This window comes from Pseudorca crassidens, chromosome 2 (assembly GCF_039906515.1).
Source record: "Pseudorca crassidens isolate mPseCra1 chromosome 2, mPseCra1.hap1, whole genome shotgun sequence".
Classification (NCBI taxonomy): Eukaryota; Metazoa; Chordata; class Mammalia; order Artiodactyla; family Delphinidae; genus Pseudorca; species Pseudorca crassidens.
In genome coordinates, this window is record NC_090297.1 from 49466808 (window position 1) to 49481195 (window position 14388).

The 14388-nt window shown below is 37.4% G+C and overlaps 1 protein-coding gene across 2 annotated transcripts in view; it reads right to left on the bottom strand.

Annotated features, from left to right (window-relative positions):
- The window catches only part of MYSM1 (Myb like, SWIRM and MPN domains 1), a 41207-nt gene extending 27282 nt beyond the window's left edge, over positions 1–13925 (bottom strand). For both annotated transcript variants that reach the window (XM_067726323.1, XM_067726322.1), the window contains exons 1-7: positions 13807–13925; positions 10219–10294; positions 8302–8372; positions 6279–6356; positions 6162–6185; positions 4966–5044; positions 2115–2213 (exon numbers count right to left, since the gene is read on the bottom strand). In XM_067726323.1, the coding sequence (XP_067582424.1) occupies positions 2115–2213; positions 4966–5044; positions 6162–6185; positions 6279–6356; positions 8302–8372; positions 10219–10294; positions 13807–13871 (492 nt within the window). In that variant the 5' untranslated portion in view covers positions 13872–13925. The remainder of the gene's footprint in view (positions 1–2114; positions 2214–4965; positions 5045–6161; positions 6186–6278; positions 6357–8301; positions 8373–10218; positions 10295–13806) is intronic.
- Between the last annotated feature and the right edge of the window lie 463 nt (positions 13926–14388).

A 14388-nucleotide genomic window follows, 5' to 3' on the forward strand; every position in this document is an offset into this window, starting at 1 on the left:
ATGCAATAAGGAAAAGAAAATAAATGTCAATGAGTATATATGATTTGAAATAAAACCTTTGTTACATATAGAGTTTTTGAAAAATCTTGTACGACTGATATACCCAAGGGATGACAGCTTCCAAAGAGAGATTATTTCTAGATCCTTTATCACAATAGACTCCCAGGATGTCATATTTGAGGTTAACTGGCTTACTATGTAGAGGAGAAGGAAAAGGTAGCAGGAGGGAAAAGGAGATTTGGACATTTAGCCTGAAATAGCCTTTAACAACCTTGCTATTTATTTGAAGTCTCCAGTTTTTAGCTTAAGAATTTAGATAAAATTTTGCATTATATTTCATTATATATTGTTTCTTTTAATATTAAAATGTACCCTTTCACCTCAAGCCTTTGAGTAAAACTGACACTACAAGATGCCCCGCACATTCTAGTCTGAGGAGCACAGGAGTAACAATAAATCAGGGGCTTCCCTGGTGGCAGTGGTTGAGAATCTGCCTGCCAATGCAGGGGACAAGGGTTCGAGCCCTGGTCTGGGAGGATCCCACATGCCGCGGAGCAACTAGGCCCGTGAGCCACAACTACTGAGCATGCGCGCCTGGAGCCTGTGCTCCGCAACAAGAGGCCGCGACAGTGAGAGGCCTGCGCACCGCGATGAAGAGTGGCCCCCGCTCGCCGCAACTGGAGAAAGCCCTCGCACAGAAACGAAGACCCAACACAGCCAAAAATAAATAAATAAATTTATTAAAAAAAAAAAAAAAGAATAACTAAATTAGGCTTATTCTGTTCCATAATACCTTAACCTTAGCAGGCTGTCTTGAAAATACTTTTGCTGATTAAAAGAGGTAGTAGATGACTGATTTACAATGAATCCATTCCATTACTTACTTCCTGTGCCCAAATGACACTAAGTTAGATAAATCTTGTATACAGGGTAAACCCCATTACAGCTGACCCTTGAACAACAAGAGGGTTAGGGGTGCCAACCGTCCACACAGTTGAAAATCTGCATATAACTTATAGTTGGCCCTCCGTATACGCGGTTCCTCACCATCTCCAGTTCTTCCACATCTGCAATTCCGCACCAGCAGATTGTGCAGTGCTACAGTATTTACTATTGAAAAAAATCCACATAGAAGTGGACCTGCTCAGTTCAAATCCTATTTACATTAAAAGAAAATGCAGGGCTTCCCTGGTGGCGCAGTGGTTGAGAGTCCGCCTGCTGATGCAGGGGACACGGGTTCGTGCCCCGGTCTGGGAGGATCCCACATGCCGCGGAGTGGCTGGGCCTGTGAGCCATGGCCGCTGAGCCTGCACGTCCGGAGCCTGTGCTCCGCAACGGGAGAGGCCACAGCAGTGAGAGGCCCGCGTACCGCAAAAAAAAAAAAAAAAAAAAAGTAAACAGTCAACCTTATCTATTTACATTAAAACACCGAATTTCACTTAAGGGCCAACCCTATTTACATTAAAACACCAAATTTCACTTAAGATACTTTCAAATTCTATATAATTATGTTTCGAGAACTCAAGCAGAACATATTAGAAAAATTCTAAGTATCAAAACTACATGGTTGAATATAGCACAAATTACTTGAAAGACTAAGGAACTAGACCATAACTACATTTCTGAACACTGCAATTTATTAAAGTTTTCAGACAATTCTTCATAATAATTGTACAAGTTTCATTGCTATTAAAAAGATTTCAGAATCATGTTAGCATTTTTGGCCCCTAAGTTCTAATCATTCTTAAAAGTTTAATGCAAATATTTGAAAAGAAATTTAAATTTCCAGGAAACAATGACTTCTAAGGTTTTCTCTTTGGAATATTATTTGCTTTATAGGATGTTTTTGAGCAATTAATATTTTGTCCTATTTAACTGCATGAAATTAAGTGGAGTAAAATAATAATGCCTATTTAATAGCAACACTCAATACATTCAATATATGCTTTGAGATTTTTGAAGACAAACATTTATAGGGTACTTTATGGGTATAAGTACTTTCACTATAAAAACTTTGAACATTAAGACTTTAATGCTTGAATTAAAGAAGTATTTCTGCTTATTAATTTTATTTATTTAAAATATTATCACTAGGGTATTTATATTCTGCTTACCTTATTTTTAAAGTACTGTCTGGCATAACTCTTCACTTGTAAAACACTGCGACTTCCAACTAGCTTTGCAATTTTGGTCCACCTTCGGCCAAATTTAGCCTATGTTATCAAAATGGAAAAGAAATAGCTTTTGATTAGCTTACTTAATATTCCAAACTACTGCCATATTAAAAAAAAAACAACCCTATCTTTATTTATTTTCTAAAGCACACAATGAAGCCTCACGTGCAATACAGTTAAGTCAAAGCCCACATTCTTCTTTTCAAATCTTGACATCTGAAAACAGACCAAAATGATTTAGAAATTTTTTTTTTATAGCTACCTAAATGAAGACCCATCACTTCTATGTATTCCTAACATTATGTATTAGTAGTGTACATTATGATGTTCCAAATTTAAGATAACTTAAAAAAAAGTGCCTAAAAGGGAGGCAGGTTATATTTTCCAATTGTAGAATCAACTGAATATGTTCTGACACTAATTTCAAAATATTTTTTTTTTTACCCAGATTCCATCTGTTACAGTAACTATTACATGTTCCATAGCAGATACTTTTACACTATACAGATATCACAGTAAACTGACTTACAAGAGTGAATCACAAATGAAGCGACCTGCAACCAACATCTCCCTACACCCCTCCACTGTCAAAGGCTGTATACCTACTTATACTGAAGCTGTGCAGGGAAAAACTGAGAACTTGAGGGAGCTCTGGTGTGTTCTGCAGTACAGACAGGAACGCATTATAATTTTAAAGCGAGACAGAATTTTTAGGTATCAAGCCTATCATCTGATACATAAATCTCCTTTACATTATCTACAACACAAGATATTCTCTACTTCTCAAAGTAGCTCAACAATCCTTTCTTAGAATTCTTAAAACTATTTAAAGAAAAAAAAAAAAAAACCCCACAACAATTCAGAGAAGCTGATTCCAGGGCCAGATTTACAGGTCAGACAGTCATGACTTACGGCAATAAATCATCTTCAAAGTTCTGACCTAAATGATAAACCTTAATTTATACACTTATTTCTGGTATTCATTAGAAAATCTGACATATGGACAATTTCTTAAAACTGAAAGTACTTCTGAGAAAATGATTACTAAGTATAAATTAATTATTTAAGATTGTTCTTAACTAATACCTAACTGAGATCAACTTACTGAAGATTTAGTTATCTGTATTGTGTGATGAAGGCAGATAGGTAACGTGGTAGCATGGATCACTTTTGGAAACAGGAAGGATTTGGATAAAGTTTGACTAGTTAGGATTGCAGGGGCTTGGACACTATGAAAATTGGAGAGGGGACACTAACAAGAGGAGCAAAGAAAACATTTACCAATTTAAAAAGAGAGCAAAGGGACAAGACAGAGAAGGAAAAATCTTTCATCATTCAGCACCACATAATTTCCTTCTCTCAAGCCTGACAGAATTCAGTCTATAAACAAATGATACTAATAGGTTAAAAAGCTGGGAATACAACCAATGGTTCCATGTATTTTTGTGGGAAAATATTCTAGGTTTAAAATATCTATGTATATAGATAGATAGGTAGATAAAGATATAGATATCTACATATGTACCTAAATAAATAGACACTTGCTTTTACAGGGACAAAGTATCTCTGGAAGGATATACAAGAACAGATGACAATGGTTACCTGAGGCAAAGAGAACTAAAGGTTGAGACAGGAGTCAGAGGGAGACTTAACACCCTACAACTTTACGTACCATTTGAATTTTGAACCATGCAGATACAGCCTTTATAACTACCACCAAAGTCAACAATAACCTAAAAATTCACAACCCGTGTGTGTGTATGGGTGTGTGTGTGTGTTCTGATCTTTGGTAATGAACAAAACACCAAAGTTGTCAGCAATCTTAAATAAATGACTAGTTAATTAGATTATATAAATGATAATCATGCAACAGACTAAAATACCAATATAAAAAACATCAACAGTACAGGAGAAAAATCTCAGGAGATAAAACCCTCAAAATAGTTTATGTATTTATATAAAACATCACAGAACATAGATGTCATGGTGATGTTAACTACAAAAATACAAACACATTTTATTTCCCGTCATCTGCAGAAATATTAACAATGATGTTTCAATTTGCATTCATGAATCCTACATATTACATAAATATTCTATATATATAATATATAAATATATATAATTTCAAAATTAATTAGTACAATACTGGGTAACATGTAAGAAAAAGATATAATCTACTATTGACAGTTAAAAAAAATTCCTGCATGTTTTGCTAAGCTTCATTATATTACGGAGTTTTCTCATAATCAGAAACTTATGTACATATTTTTCCATTATGCAACTGTGGACGTTTAAATAGATCTCAGTGAAACACTCATGCAAAAATAATGTTTCTGGTCTTTAATTACACCCACTAAAATATTTAGACTGTGTGCACAATGCCAAATATCTGAATTAAAAAAAAAACTCAGCTGATCACCCAGACGGTTCCAAATATACATGTTTTTTCCCTAGAGAAAAGATCAGGTAACCAAATAATTTTGCCTTTTAATCCAGGTAGTTGGTGTCACGTATGCAGATATAGTACAATTTCTTGGATTTTATTAATACAAAAAAGGGGTGAAAATCAATAATGATCCAAATCTATTTTAATATTTTATTTACTTAGGTATGAGTTAAAAGGAATTCACTTATATTATACTACAAACATCACTCTAACTACAGAAAAACTATGATCACTGTAATTAGAAAGAAATTTCCAGTCTCTATAAATTAATTTAACCTTATAATTCTATCAATATTTGCTTCTAGAATTACTTTACTATAAATTAAAAATTGCTCTATTTACCAGCCCTTGTTCAAACAGCTCTTTTTCTTCTATCGTCCACTTTACTGAGTAACTGGCTGGTTTTGTAGGAGAGTGTACCCTGAGGGGAAAAAGAGGAGTTGCAAAAAAAAATTCTGAAATGGAACATTCCATATTTATGCAGTCAAAGGTTATACATAGCCATGGGCTAAATTTAATACTTTGAGTCTAAGAATTAAAAAGAGAAGAAGAAGGCTGCAGTCTCCACCTGGGGGAACAGATTTGCCCTGTCTTGTATACTTCTCTAGCTCAGGATGATAGGAGCCCCCAAAAACATAATCCTTGGGTCTGAGTGAAGATAATACTAAAAGACATCAAAGGAAGTCAATGTGATAACAAATAGGCTTCCTCAGACTGGACACAAAGCAGCAGATGTTAATATATTTCCAAATCCAGAGTTTAAATTGGCTTGTCAACTGGCATGTCAGAGTTTAAATTGGCTCCAGAAATATCATCTCTCTTATTCTTCTATGTAAATCTATGTAAATATCAAGCCAGAAAACAGGTAAAAATACTATGACATTACATTTATTGCTTTTGAAATGCAGGACATTAAGAAATTAAAAAGTGATAAAACTCATTAATTTAATTCAAGCAAACCATTAATCTTTTCATTGACTTTATTTGGTTTCTGTTGTTTGTTCAGCAAAATGCAAAAGCCAAAGTCTGCTCAGGGCTCAAACTGTTGGTAATTGGAAATCTACCCTCTAAGGGATTATAAACATGGAAGTTTAGAAACACTAAATAACATCAAACTTTCTTCAATTGTAGGGAAAGGGTGTTTATAAAACAGTTAATGCTTAATCTCTCTAGATAATTTTTGAAAGCCACAAATTCAATTTAAATTTTTGTTTGAAACGACTGAAAACTAACTGACAGGGCAACAGGAATCAAGTCAATTCCTAACATATTAAAGGGCAGCTTTATAAAAATGTTCCCCACAAATCCCTAGAAAACCACCTTTTTGTAGGGCCCTAAAAAAATTCCGACAAATAAATAACAATAATAAAATTATCTTGTGACATTCCAACATCTGTACAAGAAATTTTGACTTTATATTTTTGTATAACCCAAGGTCAAGAGGGCTTTTCTACAGGTCAGCTATAACTTTTTGCTTAATTTTTCCATAACTTTTAACTAATCAAAAAGATTTTAAAATATAAAACATAAGTACATACATGATTTTTGCTGGTTTCTGCAGACTGCACCACATGAAAAAAGAAAATAAGGAAGCTTGTGAAGAAGTTTTTAAAAATACAATTCAGACTTTTGAAAGTATTATAAATTGATTTTACCTCTTCATGTATTTTTTATCATCTTCCTTTTGATCAAGCCAGAATTTTCCTGGAAGTGACTTTTTGGATAAATAATACCTGTATAATTATTAAGGAACTTTTAAAAAAATAATAAAGTCCTGTAATTTTTATGCAACTTAAAGCAGGCACTCACATACTTGTGAAAGTCACACTTGAATTCTAGCTAAACCAGGTCTGCAAAAATTATGACAAAAATGTTTATACCTCACAGGGTTGTTATATGGATTAAATATTACATGTGAAGTCACACATGACACAGTACCTGCACAAAATGTGTGCTACATAAAAGTTAGTTTCTCTTCCTTATTTAGTGGCTAAGAGAAGATATATCCTCAATGTTTTATTTAAATCTTTTTTCCTAAAACACATGGAGAATGTAACAGATGAATCTGATTGGTTGTCCAGGGTAATTTAGGAGTATTTGCTTTCATATTTCTGAAAGTAACAGAGAAGACTTTAGGGTTGCTCTCTATCCTAATAAAAATAACAAACGCTTGGGTCAAATTTACCAGAGAGTCTCCCTCTCAGACTTTTTAAACCTAGCCTATACTGCAATACTTTAGATTAGTCTGAGATATTCTTCACTTAACAAATATTGTATTTTGTGTACATGTATTGTGTACATGAGGCACTATGCTAGGTACCAGGTGCTGAGGACAAAGAGAGAAAACATTAACCCTGTCCTCCAAGAGCTCACATAGCTTTTATTCTCATTATTTTGTTTCCAAATCTGGAAATGAACGAGTGACTACTTAAATATTCATTAATCTAGAATGGCACTGTTCAACGTATTAGCCAATAGCCACATGCGTAGCTACTGAGTACGTGAAATGTGGTTAGTACAAACTGAGATGTACTGTAAGTATAAAATACACACTGGATTTCAAAGAGTATAAAACAAAGAATGCAAAACATCTCAATAATGTTTATATAGTGATTAAATGTTGAAACAATATTTTAAATATACTGGGTTAAATAAAATGTTATTACAATTATGTGGCTACTAGAAACTGTAAATGATATGTGACTTGCACTATTTTTCTACTGAAAAGCAATGATCTGGGCTATAACTGTAATGTTTGGGGAGAGTTAGAGAGTAAGAAAGCCTAGAAAGGGCTAACCTATGATAATTAAAGGTACAAAGACACCCCGAAAACAATGTAGCAATAAATGGTAATAAAAAGGATATTCTGGCTTAAAGAGGAGATAAAAATCCATGAAACACAGGTGAGTTGAAAATAAACCACTCACTACTATTAGAGTAGTATTAATAACCTTTATTAATCAGAAATCTTTTTGTTCAATCCTTTCATTTTACATATAAAAAATGGAGTCCTAAAAAAGTTAAGTTGCAAATGTCACAAATAGATGAAAGAAATAAGGACAAGAAGCCAGTGGCTGAACTGTGAATAAGGACCTACAACTTCTGGTGCAAAAAATCTTCATTCTATAGTTTTATGCTTTTTACTTGGATTGCTCCCATTAACACCTGTAAATCGGTAGAGTAAGAAGTGAGAACTTTTACATATTTTAATTCTATGTCCTTGGACAAATTCACGTCTCATATAACTGAAAATGGAGGTTTAGACTGAATGATTTGGACTTCGACTAAAGATTCTAGCTGATTTAAAACACTCTACAGGGAATTCCCTGGCGGTCCAGGGGTTAGGACTCCATGCTTCCACTGCAGGGGGCACAGGTTCGATCCCTGGTCAGGGAACTAAGATCCCACATGCTGCGTGGCGTGGCCAAAAAAAGTTAAAACATGAAACACTCTATAATTTCTACTCAATATTAAGATAGTATAAAGAGTTGGTTGACAACAGAAACTCAAAAATAGTGAGTCAGATCTCAGACTTAGTGGTAAAACAGAATAGGCAGGTAACACATTATATACTAGCAGTTATATACTATCTAGTAACAGTGGTCTCTTCTGTAAGTTTTGCATTTATGGATTTTTAACCCTGAAATCTTTACTTTCCTCATAATCATTAAAGGATACTCTTCTTCCAACAACATTTTCTCAATGACAGCTCTGTTCTCTTCACTGATGGTGCTATCCAGAGTCCAAGGCTATTAAAAAAAGGAAGAATAAATTTCTTTATTTACTGCTTTTTGAAATTATCTTCTGTTTTGTTAAATAAAAATACACAATACAATGATTACAAATAATAAAGCTACCATTTACTGAGCACACAGACATATCTTTGATGCCCACAATAATGCTATGAGATAGGCATTACTTCTTCACAGATGCATCCATAAAGGCATTCACTGACATTTCAAGCAGGAGAGAAGAGACTTGAGCCTTGGATTCCAAGGCTCAGGCTCCTACCCATGATAAAGTAATGATGGCTATCCTGTATGAGGAACTTTTACGTATTAGGCATTTTGCTAGATACTTCACCTATTCCCAAAACTCACCACAATTCTTTATTTCCCTTAAGCCACAACCTCTCCTTAAATAATCATACTCTTTTTTAACTCTCAAAACTTAAATATTTTCAGGCCAGGTCTCTTCTCCAAGCTCTATTTAGACTGTTATAACTAACCGCTCACTCAGAATTTCCACTTGGATTTCTAATAGGCTTCTTTTTTAAAAAAATAAATTTATTTAATTTTTTTATTTTTGGCTGTGTTGGGTCTTCATTGCGGTGTGTGGGCTTCTCACTGCAGTGGCTTCTCTTGTTGCAGAACACAGGCTCTAGGCTCATGGGCTTCAGTGATTGTGGCATGTGGGCTCAGCAGTTGTGGCTCGTGGGCTCTAGAGTGCAGGCTCAGTAGTTTGGGTGCATGGGCTTAGTTGCTCCGCAGCATGTGGGATCTTCCCAGACCGGGGCTCGAACCCGTGTCCCCTGCATTGGCAGGCGGATTCTTAACCACTGTGCCACCAGGGAAGCCCCTCTAATAGGTTTCTTAAACTTAACATATTCAAAATAAAACTCACCATAACATACATTCACCTGCTTCTCCCCCTGCCTTCCCAATTTTGTAAACAGTACTACTAGTCACCAAGCTATTCCAGCTAGAAACCCAGGAATCATCCTGGATTCTTTCCTTTTTCCTCAATCCCCGCACCCAATTTACCAAGCAGTTCCACCTCCAAAACATAATTCAAATCTGTCAACTTCTACCACAACCTTAGGCCAAGCCACCACCAAATCGTGCTTAGATTCCTACAAATGTTTCCTAACTAGTCTCTTTGATTCCCCTCATTTGCCTTTCCAACCTTGTCACAGCTGTCATCCCCTCCCCTTTCCCACTATATTCTAGACACTGGGTTTCAACCAGAGCCTTTGTGCTGCTATTCTTTCTGCCTAGAATATTTTTCATCAATTCTTCACATATCTATTGTTTTCAACTTAAATGTCACCTCCTCAGTTTCCCTCACCAACTTTATCTAAAGTAGATTCCCCACCCTGTAACTCTCAGTCAGCATCTTGCTTATGTCCTTCACGATCTATAATTAGTCTACTTGTTTACCACCTGACTTCCCTTTAGAATATAAGCTCCTTGAGAGCAGAACCATGTCTGTCTTGATTACAGGTGTATCCCCCAAACTTGGCCTAGTGTCTGGCACATAGTATGTACTTGATAAATAACTGTTAAATGAAGAAACGAAGCATGCAATGATCCCGATTTTTTAGATGAAGAAACTAAGGTTCACAAATCTGGTAAGTGGTAGAGCAATGATTCATACCTAAATCTAACTGGCTCCTAAGTTGATTCCTAAAAGGCCATTTTTTCAAAGTCAAAAGAAGAAAGAATAAATTCCTTCTATTTTTAAGGAGAAAGGTTTCAATATATTACCTCTGTGACTGCTGAGAACTAGCACCAAGTTTAAAAAAAAAAAAAAAAAGAGGTACTCTGGGTACTGAGTAATGGCTTAATGCACCTGATATTCCCATAAAATACTTACAATAAGACCATTCTCAGTTCTCCACGATGAGTCAAGATAGTGGTCTTGTAAAACAGATGCTGTATTTTCATCACTTCTGTAATAATTAAGAAAATGGGTATGAAAGTGAGATTATACCAGTTAATTAACATAATTTACAGAGCACAGTGACTGGGAGGTTTCAGATGTTAAGCAAATATTTAGTTCCTTTCCCCCCTTAACAGATTTAACATTGCAGATGCCTGCTCTACCTTTGGCCTGTGAAATATATAGTGGCTTTAAGCCACCCTATTTCAATTGCTAAATATCAGACTTCTCCTTCTCCCAATAAACAACTTCATGAGGGAAAAAATACCTCCAAACAGCAACTACAACATATTCTGTGGCTATGAACCAACACTTCAGATTTCTTTTGATGAATATGCATGTGTATACAGGAATTCAACTTTACAATTAATTCTTTTAGTTATATCTGAAGCATAGAAGCCACCCATCAACAGTACCACCCTCAAAATGAAGAAAAAGCCAGAACAGATAGAAGAACCAAAAGAAAATACTCAAAGGAGGACAGTACAGTGAAGAGATAAGAAATGTGATGCTTTAGTAACAACTCACATAAAAAAAAATTAACTTGGGTTACTTGGGGGCTTTTCTATGTTCATGGGGGATTAAACTTGAATTCTCACTCTTTTCACTAATTAGAAGTTTCTAAAGTCACCCTGTTCACTTCATATGGAAAAAGCCTGAACAGTTAAGTTTGAGGAGGCCCAATCTGTGATATAATTAAATTTAATATTTGCTTCTGTACGTTTTGAGGTTATAAAGTTTCCTAGTTACTGACTTTTCTCAGTCTAGTGTAAAGAATTTGTACCTCTTAGACTGCAAAAACCTATCTACAGGTTTCTCTCCATCTGGCATATATATAAGGTTTATTGTCTGTCTCACCCAATAAGAATGTTAGCTCCATGAGAGCAAGTACTTAGTTTGGATGACTGCTATATACCCAGGGCTTGGCATATAAAAGATAATCAATATTCGCTGAATGACTGAATGAACAAGATAGGTGGGGCATGGATCACACAGGTCTCAAGGAGTTAAGGAATAAAGATTTTATCATAAAGCTAATTGAGGACTGAAGGGAATAACATGATAAGATCTGGATGTAAGAAAAGACTGCTCTAACTTCAGAAAAGACTAGAAGGGGGTCAAAGAGACAAGAAAGTGGTTAAGACGGAGTGATTATATAGATACTAGAGAGAGGTGACAGTAATTCAGACCTAAAGAACAAACTGTGAACAGGAAGAAGTGATCACATTTGAGAGGATACTCAGAATCAACAGACTCTGATAGAAGGAGAGAGGTAAGGAAAAGGGATAAAATCTAGGTCTGTGCCTTGCATGACTAGGTGGATGGTGCCACTCATCGAACTGGGGAACTTGGAGAGGCAGGTTGGGTAAGGAAAGTTTCTATAAAGTGAAGCTGAGGTGCTTGTGGCAAGTCCAAGGGCAAAAAGATTCAGAGAATTGGATAAATGGATGTGAAGCTCAGGAAAGAGATTTGGGAAACATCAGCATGTATTGGGTGGAACTTAAGAAACTGTTGTTTTTGTAAGTCAAAAATGGTGGAACGTTGGGAAAATTTCATATGGTCCAACTTAACAGAAATTTAAGTCTTGAGAGATGGGACTGTGTGGTTAGTGAGAAGTCTTACGACAAAAATCCCTTGGAACATTATGATTTAAAGAATAAGCAGAAGAAATGGAGGATGACAAAGAAGGGAAACCAAAACATTTCAACGTCATCTTCTAACTTTGGTAACCAGCACTTAGCAAGGACTTAAAAGTGTTTTCACTTAATCCTCAAGGGTTCCACAGATGTTATAATCAGCTGTAACTACACAATTCAGAGGGGCAACTAAGTGTTCGCTCACACCAAATGCCATATGATCAGAGCCCCCAACACCAAGGAGCAACTTTCACCAGAATATAATGTTAATGATGCTCTGTGGAATTGTGTAAGGCAATGGCTCTGACCATCAGGAACCAGTAATCTGTTATTGGTTGCCTGAGACTAATATGATTACAGGTGCCACCAGCAGACTTAAGGCTCAGCAGAATAATGAGAAAGGAAAGAAAAAGGAAAAAGAGAAATAAAACACGATCAGAAAAATAAAGAAGAACCCATGGAAAGGGGTAAAGCCAATGCTCTCAGATGATCGGGTAAAGCCAACGCTCTCAGATGATCTTTAGTGTTTCCAAGGCCAGCTCACTTCTCTCTGGACTGCAGATAAGAATCCCTCCCATTTATTTCACACACTTATTGTGAAAAGTAAATCAAATCATGCATGTAACAGCACTTGATCAAGATTATCTTGATCTACGCAAATGTGAACAATGATTGTTATTAAAGGCTTCCCATTCGTTTGTACAGACTCAGGCTGCTTCGTCTGAAGATTTGAGAGAGAATGACTAAATGAACTTTAAACCCACTATCTTGGTGCCTCATGAGCAGGGTTAGTACTCTTCTCCACAATTTACAGAGGCGCTATTATCAGGTTGGACCATGTGAAATTGCTATTTTATAGGTCAAAAATGGTCTAAGATTGGCAGTTTTACATGGTTCAACCTAGAGACTGCTAATGAAGTTGTCCATAGTTACAAGCAACATAGATGGCTGAGTTTAGAATTGAGGTCTTCTGATTCCTGACCAGTCTAGGCCTCTTCCATTACTAAAAGAAGATTCTGAAAGCACATTTTTAAAATGGCATGTATCAACTTCTCTCTCTGCAAGCGAGGAGTCAAACAGCTAGATGTCTCAAGCTGGAGGATGCTGTTTAAAATCACACTGGCCTGCTCTGCAGGAACTGGTAAATAAATTATGACCCCCTCACTGGGTCCTCAAAATACTATCCCTGATGGGATGGTAAAGAACACAACATTTACAGAGCCCCTACCTTGTGCTAGAGCACATCCCATAATTATTTCATTTTATCTTCACAATAACCGTATGAGGTACATAACATGATTGTCAGCTAACACATGAGGTGAGGCCCAAGGTCACACTGCTAGTAACTGGCAGGGTCAACCCAGAGCTGTCCAACTCTGAAGTCCAGCCCCTTTCCTTCAAGTCACGCTGCTTCTCGGGAAGTTTTTCATAACTATCCCTACATGGAAAAGGTAACCGGTGGCCGGTAGGGATAAAACGACACGCCCAAGGTCACACGGCCTGCAAGCGATGGAACAAGACTCCTAAGCTCGGGTACTGTCCAGGGGCCGCCCTTGTTCTAGTTATGGTTGGGCGGTGGCAGTAATGGAAGAAGGAATCTAATTGCTGAAGAGTGGACAACGTGCTAGGCGCGGCCGGCGCCCTCACGGCATGCCGGTAAAAGGTTAAAGGGCCGTCGGTCACTAGCCTCCGGTACCCGCACCCTGGGCTCAGGAGGAGCCCGCAAGCGGGATGGGCGAGGCGTCTCCCTCGCCGCTAGGAGACCCTGGCCCAGCGGATGGTCTTCCGCTCCCCTGGCCCCTGCCGGAACCGCGGCCTTTCTAGAATACCCTCCTCACATCTGCGCCCCTCCTCGTCTCTGCAAGACCCAGTCTCTACGCCTCACCCAGACTGTGCCGCCGCTGGCACCACGTCCCCTTCGATATCCACATCCGCCTCTTCAGCCGCCATGATGGAACCTGACCCCGGCCGTCTTCTCGAGAGATCCCGCGAGAGGTGGAGGGCCTGAAGGCGGGGTCCTATGCGTCACGGGGCGGAGTCGAAGCCTCGGCCAGCCCTTCCCACGCTCAGCGGGGCTTTCAGTGAAGCGGGGCTTTCAGTGAAAAAGATGCTGCGGAACCGTGTGGCTTGGTCCTTTTGACTTTTGTTGACTTGTAAAGACCTTGGCAAGTAACCCAGGCTTGGGTTTTGAAGAGACCGTGCTCTTGCATAAATTCTTTGGCGCCTCACTTCTCTAATTTGTAAAACGGGGATAATAGTAAATATCTAGTGTGCTGAAAAGATCAAGTCAGACCTACTTTGAACTGTGAAGGTGGCAACAGTGACCCTTACCTGCTGGTTTTCTTTCTTTCTTTCTTTCCTTCTTCCTTCCTTCCTTCCTTCCTTCCTTCCTTCCTTCCTTCCTTTCTTTCTTTCCTTCTTCCTTCCTTCCTTTCCTTTTTTTTCTTTTAAGAGAAGGATTATTCAG